General features: G+C 44.8%; 1 protein-coding gene across 3 annotated transcripts in view; it reads right to left on the reverse strand.

The window, feature by feature from the left end:
- GON4L (gon-4 like) overlaps nt 1–16,614 on the reverse strand; it is a 246,766-nt gene that overhangs the window by 5,327 nt on the left and 224,825 nt on the right. For 2 of the 3 annotated variants that reach the window (XM_085639371.1, XM_085639369.1), the window contains 4 exons: nt 13,336–13,458; nt 11,919–12,038; nt 4,890–5,061; nt 278–2,849 (listed from right to left, as the gene is read on the reverse strand). In XM_085639371.1, coding sequence (XP_085495497.1) covers nt 278–2,849; nt 4,890–5,061; nt 11,919–12,038; nt 13,336–13,458 — 2,987 coding nt within the window. The remainder of the gene's footprint in view (nt 1–277; nt 2,850–4,889; nt 5,062–11,918; nt 12,039–13,335; nt 13,459–16,614) is intronic. The other variant, XM_085639370.1, reaches the window with a different exon arrangement.

Raw genomic sequence — 16,614 nt, forward strand, 5'->3', positions numbered from 1 at the left:
GTTACTATGAGCTTCTCTCCCTGGGGTCATGATGGGTCTTCGCGGCTTATGGAGGGTCAGTAACCAGAATGACCTATGGAAGTTTTCTCCTGAGGGGCGACTAATGGATGAGGTGGTTCTTTGCCTTGATGTAAACTGTGGATTTTGGTTTCTCTGAAACTCTCTCTTACCGACTTGTGGTATGTTTTTCTCTTATGGTTCCCTATGATGTTTCTACCTCAGAATCAGCATCACGAACATGCCATTTCATACACCATTAACCAATGAAGAGTCATACCTGGTCCAAAGCACGACCTTCTCCCCGGTGGAGCTCACTTTGCTGTTCTTGGCACACACTGGAAGCTCAGCTCCACTGTCATTAGGCCTCAAGGTGTTTTCTTGGTGTAAATGCATTTCTTCATTTAAGCTGGAAGTATCCATCTCAGACACCAGCTCACTGCGGCTAGGACTGATATCTAAACTTGTCCTTGAGCCCATCTCACAGCTTGCTCTGCTAGAGGATGCCTCCAAACAGGTATTCGAATCCAGGTTGGATGAACCAAGGCAATCTGGAGCAGGTTTAGGAAAATTCATTTGACTGTTCTGCAAGCTGTTAAGACTGCTAGGTAAGTCTTGTGTAGTGCTGTGGCAGGCAGAGGATTTTGGCATGGCACTGGAGCTTCTGGAAGTCTTTTGTGGGCTGCAGAGGTTGCTGGGGGCTTGCCATGAACCACTGAGGCTGCCGGGTGGCACTTGGAAATTGATGAATGTGCCAGAAGGTATCTTCAAATTTATAACCCCACCTGGTGCGGTCTGAGAGCTGCTTATTGTAGCATAAAGAACCTGGGGCCCGAGACCTGGGGATGGAACCTGCAAGTTACTGATGGTGGCAATGGGGACAATTGAGGAGGAGGTGGGAGGGGCTACCTGGGTACTGCATAGATCGACCTGAATGCTTCCAAGGTCGACCGATGGAATCTGGGTGCTACTGAGAATTACAGGTGAAACCGGGGCATTGCTAGGGCCGACAGATGGCACCTGGGTGCTGCTGAGGATGACGGATGGCACCTGGGTATTGTCCACTACAGATGGCACTTGGGTGCTGCCTAGAAATAGAGGTGGTGCTGGGCTGCTGCCAAGCCCTACAGATGGCAGCTGAGTGCTGGAGAGATCAAGGGGTGAAGACTGGGTGTTAGGAATACCTACAGGTAAAGACTGGGTAGTGTCCACTCCTACAGATGTCAGCTGAGTGCTGCTGAGGCTTACATGTGGCACACGAGTGCTGCTTGCAGTTGCAGCTGGTAGCTGTGTGCTGCTGAAGGCTACAGAAGACGCATATGACTTGCTAAAGGCCACAGGTGTGCTACTATTGGTCGCAGATGACACTGGAGGGCTGCTCAGCTCAACACTTTGCCCAAAGGATCGGTTGATACCCATGGATGGAACCTGGGTACCACTCACATCTTTAGGTAATAGTGGTGTGCTGCCAAAACCTACAAATGGTACCTGGGTGCTGCAGAGCCCAAAACAGTGTCCCTGCTGGCTATTGACCATGAGCGAATTGACAGATGAAGCACCTAGTGAAGTACATGGGGCTGGCTTTGCAAGAGCAGCAGGAGCTGGCATGGTGCCAGTGGTAGCTGAGACCGCTTCTATATCACCAAGGGTGGCAGTGTTGAGGGTGGCAGAAGAAACCGCAGTGGTTCTGAGAGTGTTAGAACAGAGCGACTCAGTACGCAGGGTGGAAGAAGGATCTGTTTCTTTAAGGGCAGATGGGACTGTTGAGCTGCCGAGGGCAGTTGAAAGTACTGGCAAAGTGCACAGTGTGGTAGCTGGGACTAATGTGGTGCTGAGAGCTTCAGAAGATACTTTTACAGTACTGAGAGCTGCAGAAGGTACTGGCATGGTGACAGGTGGAAGTGGCCCAGATGGAAGAGAGGCTGAAGGGACTGGCCCTGAAGGAAGAGCCGATGCAATAGAAAATACAGGTACAGTGCTCAGGGCGGTGGTAGGGACTGGCCCTGTGCTGAGGGAAGCAGAGGGGACCTGACCCTGAACAAGGACTGCAGGTGGGACAGACACTGTACTGAGGTTGGCAGAAGGAACCGGTACTGTACCAAGGATGGCAGAAGGTACCAACACAGCACTGAGGACACCAGAAGGTACTGATATGCCACTAAGGGCCGCATAAGGGACTGGCACTGTTCCAAAGATGGCAGAAGGGGCTGGTACAGTGCCAAGCGAGCTAGGGTGAACTGGCATGGTCAAGGAAGGAGAAAGTTCATGTGAGCTGTCCAATGATTTGTGTACAGAACCAGCATTACTCTGGGCTCCACACAAATAACTAACACTGCTGGGTATTTCTGCAGGGTAGCTGATGCCGTCATATGGCCTTACTCCCATCACTCTACTATCTGGCTGAACCAGGGGACCAGGGCAGATAGAGGAACGACTGAGGTCCAAACTTGTTTGGCTACCTAAGATTGAACTATGTCGCTCTGGTGCTACTATAGGGGCTGGAAGAATCACTGTACTACTGGACCCTTTTTCCCACCCTTTAAGAATGCCTGGACCCTCTGCCTCACTACTGCTGCTGGCAGCAAGGGCGAGACCACTCTTCTGGCTGGGCCGAGGAGCTTCTGGATCTGGCGGCTTTAGGGGAATGTCCACAACATTTCTGTCTCTAGAAGGTTGTGTGTGCACAGTATCTGTGAGTCTTTTGCCAGCTTGGATTTCGCCAGTGTTATGCAGCTGAATTGGGCTGCTGGTTCTGATGTTTGAAACTTGACTGTTCTCTTTCTCTGGTGAGGTTCTCTCGTCTGCAAGCTCTTCCTGGATTGTAGAGGATGTTCCCACAGTTTGACAACCTACTGAAAAAAGACAGATAAGACATTAAGGATTGCTACATATCCACTGTTTTGGAATTTCAATGTGGCTAACGTCGGAGAGGTTCCTGGCACTTAAAAGGTTACTGCATGCCCACCACAGGATTCATGTGAGCCAATGAAATGATACGTGGTCTGTGGTTCAGCTATTTATAGAAGCATCATTTATTATTTTTTGAGCAAACACAGTATTAGCAAACTCCCCTCTATCAAACTTGCACAAAGAAGGGTTGTGTATGGTTTCTTCATGAACACTCATGTTCGAGAACAATATAATCTAAAACTGTGTTGGTGTCCTATGCAGTGTGGATTTAAGGACATCCTCTACGCATTCCCACCCATAAAGCATGATCTGATCTTAAGTAAACTTTCACAGCACGTGAGGCTTTAATTGTGCTTTTCTCCAAATGTCCCGAGCCCAGTACTTCCATTCCATGTAATGCAAATACATATTATGAAAATAACACCCAACTGTAGTGCTTTGTGGGCTGCACTCAGATGTCACAGATTACTATTCTTGCCACGCTTGGGTCTGCGGATATCAAGTTTCATTTGAGAAAAGCAGGAAGATGTTCTGAACCAAATCAAATGATGATTGACATGAACACAGTATGCAAATGCGAGTCATCCTGCACAATGATTGGACAAAGTTTGTGATATATTTCTTCACTATGAACATCCTTACTACACTCTTTGTAACAAAAAGTAAATTGGATGCCCCTGGAGCAAGGAAGTAAGAAGGCCTCCTTTGAAGTTTGCATGGCCATTCTCTGCATTGGCCTTGGAATCTAAATGCAGACATTGATAGTTATAGAAAATGAGACCACACAGCAAACTGACAAAGTTATATAGCGTGACTGTTTCCACGTAGTGATGGTGCAGAACATTTCTTTTGCGTAGAAGAGACCCTTGATGCCAAGGACAGTAGAGTCGGTTACTAAGTGGTTAAGTTGGTGGAACTTGGATGCCTTTGCATGGGGGACAATCATTAAAATGAAATATATATTTCATGCTTGAGACTAGCCACCCATGTACACAAGGCTAGTTTTGCTAATAGGTTTTTATAGTGGGTCTGAATGCTACACAAAGGTGCCCTTGATAAAACAAACTTCACACAATTGACACCAAAGGGATCAATCATTTTTGTGGAGGTAAAAACGACAAAAATGGAGGAGTTTCTTCGGCATCACAGATAACTGTGTGAACCACAGTTCCACATACACTCCAGATATCGCTCTGAAAGAGTCCACCTCGCAATAAGCAAGCAATCGAGAAGTTCAGCCTCTTCTTTGTAGGAGATCTGCCAGAGCAGCACAATCACAGTCATTGCACTGAGTTCACTAAAGGCGAGAGGGTAACTGCACTCGAGCCTTTGTCCATCCTCCAACAGACTCCAAAGGGAGACAACGTACATCTATTTACTTTCTCTGTTAAGCTTTTCGTTACATAGACCTTTTATAGGTTACGTTTAGGAAGACAAGCCAGTGTTATCTGATGTTCAAATCTCATCCAGTTCACATAAATACAGGTTGTTTCCTTTACCTATGCGGAAAACTGAACACACGTTCAAAATGACGACTTGTTACCCATACTAAAATATGAATGAGTCAAAGAGGAACCATCCAATGCTCAACTATGAAAACAAAGAATTGTGTAATGTCTTAGAAAGGCATCAAATTGATGCAAATATTATTGAGTATTGGGTTAAACAGCCATAAAATAGCTTTTTAATCATCGTAGAATGAGAGAGTCTAAACTACCTGGAAAATAATTGGCTTTCATTACGGATGCTAAAGAAGGCCGCCAAAATAAATTGTGTACAGTTCATCTGAATGACAGAAAACTGCGAATGGCTCTAAAAAGAGCCATGTCCTAGAGATTGCAATTACACAGACTACGTTTTGTTAAGCCCGAGTTACACCTGATGTTTTCAACTGGGGTTTTATCACATTCTTCCCAAATACGGTAAATGACAAAAACAAAAAAGAAACTGTAGTCCATGGCAGAGACCTATGCTAAACAAACCTTGTGCAGTCTTCACTTGGCCCTGAGGGGCCTTTGAATCCATCTTCTCATTCTGTAACTCTTCTGCACTTGCGCGGCGGATCCCAGCATCCTTCTTTTCACAAGAAGTCTGAAGATTGGCACTTGCCACCTCCTGCAGATCTTTGGACTTCACTGCCTTGCCATCACACACCTAAGAGACAAAAAGGAAAGAGCTTCCCCAGTCACTGTCTGAATCATAACTCTCCCAGTCTTTCAGATTTATTAGGCTTTAAAATTAAAAAGAATCCTCATTATCACTAATTTGTAGGACACATTTTTGACATATGTTACAAAGATGAGCCTTGTTTAAATCATTATTTCTGTATGGAAGATTCTCTTAAGTAAAAGATGTGTTGCTCAAATTTTCAACAGGTTTAGACTTTGAATTTCCAACTGTGAGAGGCTGGCTTAGTATATGGTGCTCACTTATGTAAGTGTAGCACCCTGCACTAATCCAGACAACCCTTATGGTGATTTTAGTGGTCTTAGACAACCTTAGAAAGCTCTCTAAGTGGTAGCTGTGGAGCGCCGCCGTCAGGCTTGGTCCAGAAGAAGTGTAAAGCAGCTTGTTTTACCAATACGTAATCGTATGGTATAGGTTAAGTGAAAAAGAACCACACACTATAGTTATAAAAATATGTATTTATTATAAACACTCACTAACACATTGCAGTATCTCCTACCCGGAGATATAAACACAAAACACACAATACTTTGTCAATAGAATTAGTGAATAGCACAGAATACACAAGTGTTCTCCAGGGGGAGACCAAATCATATAATAAAATAGTGGAATGCGAACCACGACTCAAGACAAGAGTGGACCCAGAAGATGTAGAAGTGTCGGGGACCCAAGGAACCACCTGAGGTGAGAGTCTAGGAATCCCACGGAGGTCGTGTGCAGAGTGGGAACACAACTGCATGCTCAATGAAAGTCTATGGGTAAGTCACGGTTGCAGTTTTAAAGAAGAGGGACCCTTCCCAGCGGACCCTGAAGAAACCCCATGGAAGATGAAAGGTTGGAGTGTATACCCCAGGGACAAGGATATCTACACCAGGGAAGCCAAATGCAAATGTGTCAAGTGACGTCGGAAACCGCCGTAGACCACATTGGAGGACTTCAGAAAAGGTGCTGCTGGAGAAGAAGGCAAAGGAGTCTGGTGGAACCCAAAGGTGGATTCAAGGTGAGAAGAGTCTATGCCACTCAGGAGTGACCAGGAGGCACAGAAGACGAATGCCCACATGTGTCGGAGATGCAGGGCAGTTTGACGGTGCCCTTGAAGTTGCAGCTGTGCGGGCCAGGCAATGCTGTTGAAGACCAGGAGCTGTTCACGAGCTGTCGGATGTCAACAGCCAAGGGGGTCAGTGTCTGGCAGGGGCACCAACAAGCCTTGGCAGTGGCAAACAACGTAGTCGACAAAAAAGGTGCAGTGTCGGGACCATCAAGGTCCAAGTGACTCATCACAAGCAGGTATGTCAGAGCAGGCCCCGAGCAAGAAGGGGAGCCCACTGGAGTCGAAGAAGACCCTCGAGAGGACCCACAGGCCGGAGGCACAGGAGTTGCAAGAGGACTTCGAGCAGCTCACTAAAGGATGAAGGCCCACGGTGCAGAGGATGCGATGCAGGCGAAGAACATGGCTGCAGGAGATGCTTCAGGGTGGAGCTTCTTGGAGTCCGAAGATCTCCGGAGGAGAGAATCAACAAGCCTTGGCAACAGCAAGTCAACGCGGTGCGGTGCATAGGGCAACTGCTCCAGCCGTTCCGACGAGGGATACTGACCTCCAACTTGCTAGGAAGACAGTGCAGGCCTCAAGTGAGGGGCAGAACCACCACCTGTGCTGCTGAGCCTTCCGGAGTCCGCCGGAGCCCAGGATCAGCAGACCGGTCAGCTTCGCTGCAGTGCCTGCAGATGCAGGGGAGTGACTCCTTCACTCCAAGGGAGATTCCTTCGGGTGTCTTGAATGTCCACAGGCCTTGTGGAGAACCTATATAGAGCACAGGCACAGATGTTGCAGCAGACTTGCAGGACGACGATGCCAGGTACAGCAGGAGTCTTCCCAGTTGCAGTCTCAGTTCCCAAAAGCAAAGTCCAGAGATGTCCAGAGTGCCCAGACGGTCGAAGTTGAAGTGGTGTTGGATCTGAATCTTGTCCCACAATGAATCTAAGGACCCATGTGTAAGAAAGTGCCCTCTTTTTGCATAGTTGCCCCCACTTTTTGCCAAACTGTTGATGTACTTTGACTGAGTGTGCCCTGGGCTCCTGCCAACCAGGACCTATTTTCTTTCTCTAAAACTGCATTCAAACAAAACCCAATTGGCACTCTTAGGCCACATGTCAGTCTCTTGTAAAGGTACCATAGGTACCACGGGCAGAGAAGGCCTCTACGGGCTGCAACACCTATTGTGCCACCCTTAGAGGCCCTGTACCTTTGCACACACATATTGCCATTGCAGGCTGCGTGTTTTGGTGTTGGTTTTTATGTACTCTTATGAATTAATGTTCTGATGACAAATGAGATTGTCTTTTTAGAGTCCTTTCCGAATTTTATATCATCAAATGTATCTGTATTATGTTTTTAATTATCAAATTTGTCTGATTTATGTGTTTTAGAATTTTTTATACTTAATACTATGTACATGTGATTAAAGGCTTTTATTAAATTGAATTTATAAGTGTTTCGATATCCTACAAATCTGTGCTTCTGTTGGGTTTAGTTCCACGTATGTGAGTAGCTGTGGAGTGGTTGCAAGACAAGCGCATCCAAAGGGAATTATACACTTGACATTTAAGTCTTATTCGGTGCCCTGTCCCTTTGGGTCTGTGGGGCCCCTCTCTCTGTATTTCAGACACATCTCTGTGTGCCATGCCTACAACTCACTGCACTGGCATGGGTCAGCCACCCCTTTAGCTGGATGCACTATACCAGTGGTAACGGTACAGGTGTATGAGAACTGTACCCCTACAGTGTCTAAACCAATTCTTAGACATTGTAAGTGCAGTAATGCCATCAAGAGTATATGGTGCTGGGAGTTTGTCATTACGAACTCCACAGCCCCATAATGGCTTTACTCAAAACTGCGAAGTTTGGTATCGAACTTCTCAGCACATTAAACCCACACTGATGCCAGGGTGGGATTGAATGAAACCTGATGCCAAACCAGCGCCTTAAACCCGGCCGCCCCTGTGCTGCTGGGGGTGCACTATGTGTGCTAAACCGGATCCCCCTTTGCCCTGAGCCTAACACCAGGAGCTTTGCTCCCACAACCTTGGGGCCTGTTCGTAAGCAGCCACCAACCGGAGGCCCCCTATCCCCCATTGGATAACATTGGGCCACAGCACTCTGCACCTGACCGCCCTAGTGCTGCTGAGGGTGCATTGAGAGTGCATCCTTGACCCTCGGGGAACCCTAGTTCTAAACCCAGAAAACCAACACCCACAAGTAAGTACTTACCTGCAAACCGATAACTTCATTTCCTTCCATAGGATTGCATTGACTGCTTTTCCTTGAAAATTCTTTTAAGTGTGGAGTTGGTTTGTATGAAACATTGAAAAACTGCATATGTGTCAAAACTAACAAAAGTAATTTAAAAAGTAACATGCACAGTAGTCTGTAAAGTAACTGAAAAGTAGTTTCGAACTGTTGACTTACCCGTAAATCAACCAACAGCATGCCTGAGTATGTACAACAAATGCTTAACACTACCCCTCTGATAAAGCCTTGCTGCTCGCCCAGACTACCACAAATAGAGAGTAAGGTGCCATCTACTTTTACCTCTGCCTACCTTTGAGGTTCCACTGGACTCTGTGCACACTATACCATTTTGGTATAGATTATAAATACAGAGCCAGCTTTCTACACCCACACACAGATAAGGCCTTAAGTGCCCTAAGAAAAGGGTTGGAACGATTCAGGGGTCCCTCCCAGAGGAGGGGCTGGACAGTGGAGAGGTTACTCCCATGTCCTTTGCCCAGTTTCGCACCAGAGCAGGAGCCAACGGCTGGTATGAAAGAAGGGAGGCACCAAAAATGCCCTTCAAGCAGACGGAGTGACGCTGGCAAGCGCCCACACCATGTCCAAATACACTAAGTCCTGTCTTGGAGGTTCCTGCCTCTGCTCGAGCTTGGCTCAGCAGCAGGAGGGCAGAATTGTCTCTCTAGTCGGCAACAGCCATAGTTTGCTGTTCGGGTCTATCAGACTGGTACCAGGAACACTGAGGGCCTCCCGGAGGAGCTTTACAGTGCATGGAATCACACCTCCCACACCGAATACGGCATGGGGGTAGGATTCCCACATGTTTGATATCAAACACAACAGGGTTCGTTACAGCCAGTTTAGAGATGGTCATCGCATAATGACGCACGGCCACTCCATATGTCTCAATAGCCGATGAACTTACAACCCGTGAAAATGGACTCGGTGGATTGTAGGGGTGTCCTACTCATGAAGCACCCTCAAACTTAGAACCGAGCACCCTGCCTTCAGGATTGAAAGGCCGGCCTTAGGGGTGACTTATAGGTTTTAAGTGCAGTGACCCCATATATAAGGAATCTTATACCTGTCGTAAGTGGTGCTAGCTTACACAGGCTGCGATAGCAGGCCTGTAGTCACAATTTGAGTAGTCTCTCATGGGTTGGATAATGCATGCTTCAACCCATGGGAGACCCCTGGTGTACCTAAGCCCTGGGTACCTTAGTACCATATGCTAGGGACTTATAATGGTACACCAGTAGCCAATCTGGAGTGTACCTAAGTACTTATGTCAAATTTAGGGGAGAAACACAGAGACTGGGGTCCTGATTAGCAGGATCCCAGTCAGACAGTCAGAAAAACTGAATGACACCAGCAAAAAGTGGGGGTGACCATGAAACTTTCCTACACCTAACTTGACCGTAAACGCATCCTTCTAATAATCAAGCCAAACCAATTGCCTTCAGTAACAAGGTATGTATAAAGCTGGATTTAATCACTCACAATGAAGCTTCATTCTAGTCACCAATAAAGTTGAAAATACAAAAACAAAAATCTGCAGACTAAGAAGCCTGTTCTGATGACAGACAGCAATACACAGTGACATCCATGTAGATCCCTTCTAGTTTTCAACCCAGTTTTTCCCTCAAAGTCATTCTAAAGCAAAAATAAGTTTAATGAACAATAGTAAGGACTCCAGCGCTTGTTCGTCTCTGTTAAGTCAAAATAACCAACTTGCCCCATTATTTTATTCAAACAGGCAATACACTTCCCTAGTTAGAATTCCAGTCACCACAGCATTCATGGAGGTAGGCTGAAGAGAATAGACCACCACCAGTCCCTACATGGAACCTCAGTGTGGTAATTATTATACTTATGTGGCCTCCCTTTGAGCTGGTTCAGTCCTACGCAATGCAATACTTTTCAATGTGCCAATGAGATCAATATTTCCAATCACTGTCAATGCAAATGATAAAGTACCTCTACAGTCACTAGTGAGGCTGGGTACTCAAGAACGCATCATACCACTCATCCTAGCATCCATACAACCATCCACTATGTGACTCATTCTTGCATTCACCCACGCACCAGCCACAATAAATCGCACAAACTCAATAAACATATGCAAGGTCAATTAAGAGAATAAAGTAGAGAAAAATGTAAAATGTCACCGCCTACAACAGGTGGTCAACTGCTTGTAATACAAAAAATACGTAAAATATTAAACACAGCTGATGGAAAATATATAAAAGTAACATGCCATCCTCCTTAGAATGGTAAAATAAGTATACAGTACACACAAGTACATTAAAAAATAGTTCCTCTAACTACAGGGAGGCATCTTGGGATGCTACTGTGTACAATGTGACCCAATAGGGTCAAGATGTTGCTTTTAAAGGTGACTGCCACCTTGGAACAGTAAAACAATGAGGCACTGTGGACACTGACAATCTAAGATGGTTGCTCGGTTTAGAAGCAGTAGGATGCTGTGCACTGTGATCAAATTAGTGCCAAGAAAGCAGCCTGGTAGAACTATCTGCATAACTGCCAGGCACTCAAAAAGGAAATTAATGAAAAGAGACCCTTAAAAGGTGAACATGAAGGGAAAACAAGCCCTCTTTTTCAGTGGAAGGACATGCCTTCTTCCAAATCTAAACAGCCTAAAGAATAAAATTAACACATCTCTAAGCACTGCCTCTTGACGTTTTTTTTCTGTTGATGACACCAGATTCAACGATAGCTGGGCTAGCTAGCCAGACCAAAACAAATATTTAATTAAGAAGCGATGGAGGGTAGTGCCTTCTTAATTGATCCACGTCAGTGGATAATCAGCAAAACTTTCCCGAAGACCACAGAGACTGAATTTTCCACTTTCACAGGAAGACTTTGATGATTAATTTACACCGCCTTGAAAAAGCCCACGGCCAATGGGCCACTAGGACGAAACACGTGTCGGCTTTTGTTTTTCCTTGATAAAAATACAAATAAAAATAACACTAATGATTTCCATTCGAGCAGTGTCGTTCATGCTGATTATCCACTGACGTGGATCAATTAAGAAGGCACTACCCTCCATCGCTTCTTAACCTTAACTTTTCAATGGCTCTTGGGTGTAGCCATTTACAAGGACTGTGCCACATATAAAATTGGGCCTTAACGATTGTAGCGTCGCGAGTCCAGAACCTTCCACCCATATAGCAACCCTTACAAATATTTAATTAGTTACTTGACCCCTTCTTTGTATTGACTTTTCGTTGGTAGGGATTTGTTCTAATGGAAATCATTGTTGTGACCTAATAAAACTTACTACGCTGCTCAATCATTGGTACCTGCACAGATGCTTTGGTTGACTGCCCACCTTCCCAGAAGATGCATTCATTCTCTGTTGGCAACAGTCCTATACTAATAATTCAATTTCAGAATTAGGGGTAAAAAATAACAAAAATATTTCACTGGGCTTCATTTCCACTTTCAGAATCTTAGTCCACGAGCCTATATTTCCCATTAATACAAGTCCGTTACTACTACCTGGACTTACCTTACAGTTGCACTGGCTGCAGGTCCTTCGTTTGGTCTTTTTCAGCCTCTGCTCACCACCACCTTCATGACAGGAGCAGGAACATTCTTTGGTTCCCACAGCGTCAGTCGAATCCATCTCCTGCAGACGAGAGCAAAATAAATGCTCTTAATCGACTGAGCATAAAGAAACATCACACGCATAGGGACAACTCCAGAATAAGAATTACGAGTTGAACTAAATCGGGAGCATTACCTGACAAACATAGGAAAGGGAAATGCTGTAAATACTACCAAATCTAGTGGGGGAGTATGGTGTTACCACTTGTCAAAAAGCAGGGGAGAAGCATGGTGTCATCACTACCACCAAACCCAAGGGAGTATCATGGTGTCAACTGACCAGCCAACCTCGGGGAGGAGCACTGAATCACTATATGCTAAAGCGTATGAGAGATGCATGTAATCACTGGCTGTCAAATGCAGTTTGATGCATGTTTCCAGGGCCAGCCAAACCTTAAGCTCGAACACAGCATCAACACAAGCCAAAACATAAAAGGGGAAGGGGGCATGTTGTTGCTACTAGTCAAACCCACTGGTGAGATGGAGGACGGTGAAACAAACAAGCCAAACTCTTCTGAACATGACATTTCTACTACCAAAAAATCAGGAGCATGGTGCCACTACCGCTCAACCAAAGGGAACATCATGATGTCAATGACTAGCTAAATCCATAGAAAGAGCCTGGGGTCAGTACTTGCCAAGGCAGGTATGGAAGAGTAAGGGATCCAACCAGCCAACTACATGGTAAGAGCAACACATCAAGTAACCAGTCAGAAGAAAAAGCATGGTGTCACTCCCTACCAAATAAGGTGGACTAGCATGTAGTCAATCACCACGGGGTAGATGCAGAGTCATGTCTGACAAACTCTAAGCAATGAGCATAGTGACACTTGTGACCTAACCAATGGGTGGAGGATGCGGGGCATTTTGCCAAAATGAAAAAACCCTATGTGAGGACCATACTGTGTTTGCCATCCATTAGAGGTAAGGTGAAGTACTAGACTGACCAAAAGGTGATGTGGGTGGGTTACAGTGTTACTATCTTGCAAACTGAAAGAAGGAACACAGCTTACTGTTAGCCAGTGGAAAAGAATTGTGGTACTACCAGACGCACTAATGAGACAGGTTGGAGCGAATATGGTGCACAAACATAGGAAAAGAGGGTGCCCACTTATGCATGACACCAAGGGCCCAACATTGGACATCTTTAATTAGCAAATTATAAGGGCAGAAATCATGACACTCTACTTCCTCGCCACGCAGCTAATGGCAAAGAAGGTAGAATGGGAAAGGATTAACGAAGATAGGAAATTAGACATGTAGCATGTAGGAAATCCGTTGTTTAACACTTTTGTGTCGCCTAAGACTCGTGACCCAACCTTTTCATTATTTCGCCCTCCTCCAGTGTCTTTCCTCCTCTTGCTTCTTGGGGGCGGAGGCATCTTGGGTGGCTCCTCTTCTTCCTCAACATCTGGCAGCATAACTTCTTCAAAACCATCAAACTAAAAGTAAATAACAATTAAATGTGTTCATTTTTAGTTAGTGTGACCAATTCAACACAATTGCAATGCCATCAGTTTAAACATACAAAATACGATTGGATCAGACATTTTAGCCAGAAGTTAGCACAGTCAATCTGAATAGCCAAGCAAATATTGCGACAAACACAGTAGCTGCACAGATGTGTATTGTTGTCTATCAAATTTCATGATGGGTTGGTACGATCTATGACATCATTCCTGGAGCTCATTCCCTTCCCTAATCTGGTGCTAAATGTGCTGAAGGGATGTTGTCTCTCACTCCACCTTCGCCCACAACCTATCAAATAACAATCTTCCTTTATTAATCCAACAATTAACATCTCATCACTGGGACAGATATGTATTTTCTATGCCCCTGTCCACTATTTAAAGGAAAGGTCTTCGGGTTGCTGCGTTCTCATTCTGTAAAATTTGAATAAAGGGTTCCCTTAACAAGAGTGGCACTAGAAATCTGGATTTCACCAAAGACACAAAGGCCCTTATAGTGTACAGCAAAAAAATTAAAATGAGCTTAAAAACAAAGGAGAAATTTCTGAAATTAAAGTTTTTCAGCCTGTTAGTAACTACTAAGGAGCACATAATACAATTTCTTATGCATCCTACATCCATCCAACCGCATTTATGTCTCTTCACTAATCAACAGAAGGTGGAACTCAACAGCTTAAAGGAAGGACTACAAATGGAAGTGACGTGCAACATTTAGCTAAATAAACATACAAGTGGATTGAGGTATGGTATTCAATGTGATAGTTTTTATTAAAAGTAGTAATTAAACGTTATTCAGGAAACATTCTTGTGTTACGCAACTGGTCCACATAGTCATTTAAAGCTCTCGTTAAACCCATGTCTAACTGGGGACTTTTTCTTTATTGACACATTATTGACACTTCCTCCACAGTCTTAGTGGCACCCATCCTGTACTTATTCCTACAATTAGCTCAGCGAACAACCTGGAAAAACCTAACAGCTTTGTCAATGCTATTTTGTGAGTGCCGCAGATTTAAACTAACAGAAACGACTCGCTCTGTTGACTATCATTCTTTAGAAAGTTCCACTAGCAATAATTTACAATTTGGATGATAGAGCCTTAGCCAACATAAGAAAAATCTACCAACGTTGCTGAACCACTGAACTTCTAAACTCAGAATCAGTTGTAGCATCTTAATCACGAGGTTTTTTTTTCAAGGAAAAAGTAACAGCTACTCTGCTGCTCTGTTCCTGGTATTTAATGTAATGTCCCGTGAAAACATTTTGTTGCCTGTCTTATAGCACTGTCGAAAGCAGCAGAAAATCCAACAAGATATTGCCTTTTGAGTGATCGCCTTTGTTTTGGAAGACCCTCCACCAGATCTGAAAAGTATTAAGGGGCAATAATAATTTTAGAGAGCTATATACCAATGACAATAGTATAAGAAAACAAAACAAACCACAAACGTCTTTATATCTGGTATTCGTTGGATCTTAACTTAAATGATTTAGGGCTCTTTAAATATTCAATATATTGCCAAAGACTTGGTGCAATGAAGGAATATGCTACTTACCAGTATGCATCTGTTCTTGGCATGTAGAGCTGCAGAGTCACACACTGAGGATAAGATCGCCATCTGGTGTTGGGCTCGGATGATTGCAGGTTGTTGTTGTCTTCGGAAGAAGCCTTTGGTCACGAGGTTGGTGACTCCTCCCCTGGACAACAGTGCGCATGGGCATCCACTCCATCGTCAGATTGTTTTTTCGCCATGATGGGAAAAGATGGAGTGTATAGGAATGAAAGAAAGGATGTCCATGTGTAATGTCTAAGTAAGACAGATGCTGGAACAGATACAGGTCCCGGGAAGGCGGGCGGGCGTGTGTGACTCTGCAGCTCTACATGCCAAGAACAGATGCATACTGGTAAGTAGCATATTCCGTTCGAGGCATATGAGCTGCAGATCACACACTGAGGATAGATTATACAGCAGTGCTTCCCCTTAGCGGTGGTCGCCTCTATCTGTTGCAGCAGTTTGAAATAAAGTTTTTAGGACAGCCTGGCCCACTGAGGCCTGTTGTTTGGCCTGCACGTCAACACAGTAGTGTTTAGTGAAGGTATGCGTGGTAGACCACGTGGCTGCCTTGCAAATGTCTTCTAAGGGAATGTTACCTAAGAAGGCCATAGAAGCCCCTATTTTACGCGTGGAGTGCGCCCTAGGGGGAACTGTAAGTGTACGTTTAGCCTTTTGGTAGCATATTTGGATGCATTTAACTATCCACCGGGCTATACCGGATTTGGAGATGGGATTACCTTTATGTGGTGGTGCGAAAGCAACAAAGAGTTGTTTTGTCTTTCGAAAAGGCTTTGTCCTGTCGATGTAATAAAGCAAGGCTCTTTTGACATCTAAGGTATGTAGGGCCCTTTCAGCTACGGAGTCTGGGTTTGGGAAAAAAACTGGTAGCTCTACTGATTGGTTAAGGTGGAAAGGGGAAATCACTTTTGGAAGAAATTTAGGGTTTGTCCTAAGAACCACTTTGTTACGGTGTAGTTGTAAGAAAGGTTCCTCTAGTGTAAGGGCTTGTATTTCACTTACTCTGCGTAGGGAAGTGATTGCGATAAGGAAAGCTACCTTCCATGTTAGGAATTGTAATTCACATTTGTGCATAGGTTCAAAGGGGGGACCCATAAGTCTTGTTAGAACCACATTGAGATTCCACACTGGGGCAGGTGGCAATCTTGGGGGAAGAATTCTTTTGAGACCTTCCATAAACGCTTTGATGGCTGGTACCTTAAAAAGGGACAGGTGTTGCCTATTTTGCAAGTAGGCTGCCAAGGCTGCTAGGTGTAAGCGTATAGAGGAATACGCTAGATTGCATCTTTGCAAGTGTAGTAGATAGCAAATGATGTTTTGGATGGAAGCATCCAATGGATGTATGTCATTATTAGCGCAGTAGATGGCAAATCGTTTCCATTTTGCGGCATAACATGCTCTAGTAGTAGGTCGTCTAGCTTCCTTTATGATATTCATACAGTCTGGAGGGAGATTGAGGTATCCGAACTCTAAGACCTCAGGAGCCAGATCGCTAGGTTCAGTGTTTGAGGATCTGGGTGTCTGATTTCTCCATGGTTCTGGGTTAATAGATCCGGGG

Source organism: Triturus cristatus, chromosome 12 (genome assembly GCF_964204655.1).
Source record: "Triturus cristatus chromosome 12, aTriCri1.1, whole genome shotgun sequence".
Lineage (NCBI taxonomy): Eukaryota > Metazoa > Chordata > Amphibia > Caudata > Salamandridae > Triturus > Triturus cristatus.